The 1,604-nt window shown below is 33.0% G+C and overlaps 1 protein-coding gene across 1 annotated transcript in view; it reads left to right on the top strand.

Annotated features, from left to right (window-relative positions):
- Nucleotides 1-1,604, top strand: part of LOC106473473 (periodic tryptophan protein 2 homolog) — a 28,281-nt gene that overhangs the window by 22,212 nt on the left and 4,465 nt on the right. The window contains exons 13-14 of the mRNA XM_022401899.1: nucleotides 463-643; nucleotides 980-1,169. Of these exons, the coding sequence (XP_022257607.1) occupies nucleotides 463-643; nucleotides 980-1,169 (371 nt within the window). The remainder of the gene's footprint in view (nucleotides 1-462; nucleotides 644-979; nucleotides 1,170-1,604) is intronic.

The raw sequence follows: 1,604 nt of genomic DNA, 5'->3' as shown, positions 1-1,604 counted from the left end.
AAAATAACACCACAAAGAAGTAAATTAGTCCTTGACATTTTAAAATAACACCACAAAGAAGTAAATTAGTCCTTGACATTTTAAAATAACACCACCAAGAAGTAAATTAGTCCTTGACATTTTAAAATGTGTCTTTCTTGTTTGTAGCTCTGGCTGTTTAGTTTAATGTATCTTTCTTGTTTGTAGCTCTGGCTGTTTAGTTTAATGTATCTTTCTTGTTTGTAGCTCTGGCTGTTCAGTTTAATGTACTTTTCTTGTTTGTAGCTCTGGATGTTTAGTTTAATGTACTTTTCTTGTCTGTAACTCTGGATGTTTAGTTTAATGTACTTTTCTTGTCTGTAACTCTGGATATTCAGTTCAATTTATCGGTTTTTGTCTGTAACTCTGGATATTCAGTTCAATTTATCGGTTTTTGTCTGTAACTCTGGATATTCAGTTCAATTTATCGGTTTTTGTTTGTAGCTCTGACTGTTCAGTTTCGGCCAGATGGACAGGAGTTTGCTGTAGCCACATTAGATGGCCAAATCCTGTTTTTTGACATCAACACTTCTGTTCAGACGGGCAGTATAGAAGGAAGAAATGACCTCGGAGCTGGAAGAAGAGACACAGACTTGGTGACAGCAAAGAAATTACAAGGCAGTCAGTAAGTTTTCTACTGTGATATAAAGTTGAAAAACTCATGGTATATATTTTATCTTAGCCTTAACTGTATATATATATTGTTGAGTCCATAAGTGGGACTTGGGACCAAAACAACAGAACTCTGACTTAATTATTGTGAATGTTGTGTGTTTAATATGTCAAACAGAAATAAAAGGATACAGTAGAGAAGTAAGTGCCTACGGTTGACCTATTTTACTGGTAAGGAAAATATCATCAGGCAACGGGTCGTGTGATTCAAATGTACATTAATGTAGTTTAGTGTTTTATACGGATTTCTTAGTGTTAACCATGTAATTTAAAATTTCTTCCTCATCAGGGCCTTCACTACATTGTGCTACAGTACAGATGGAGAATCGATATTAGCTGGAGGCCGTTCTAAGAATGTGTGTATTTACCATGTCGGGGAACAGTTACTAATGAAGAAGTTTGAAATTACTTGCAATCATTCTCTTGATGGAGTGGACGTGAGTTCCTTTGTCCGTATGAATAAAAACATTAATGGATCAGTTAAAATCTTTATAAGAAAATTCCTAAGCTTTACTTTATTGGATCAGTTAAAATCTTTATAAGAAAATTCCTAAGCTTTACTTTATCATGATCTCTGATAGCTAAAGTTAAGAACTTTTGCATTAAAATACAATATTATTTGTGTCAGTACTTTAATTAGTCATTTGTAATGAACCTGTCAGTACTGACTGGTTGTATTTAATAAACATTTGTTTTAATTAGTCATTTGTAATGGACCTGTCAGTACTGACTGGTGGTTGTATTTAATATACATTTGTTTTAATTAGTAATTTGTAATGGACCTGTCAGTACTGACTGGTGGTTGTATTTAATATACATTTGTTTTAATTAGTCATTTGTAATGGACCTGTCAGTACTGACTGGTGGTTGTATTTAATATACATTTGTTTCAATTAGTCATTTGTAATGGACCT

Source organism: Limulus polyphemus, unplaced genomic scaffold, assembly GCF_000517525.1.
Source record: "Limulus polyphemus unplaced genomic scaffold, Limulus_polyphemus-2.1.2 Scaffold6205, whole genome shotgun sequence".
Classification (NCBI taxonomy): domain Eukaryota; kingdom Metazoa; phylum Arthropoda; class Merostomata; order Xiphosura; family Limulidae; genus Limulus; species Limulus polyphemus.
The sequence above is the reverse complement of the archived record's forward strand: the minus strand, read 5'-3'. Positions and strand labels throughout refer to the sequence as shown.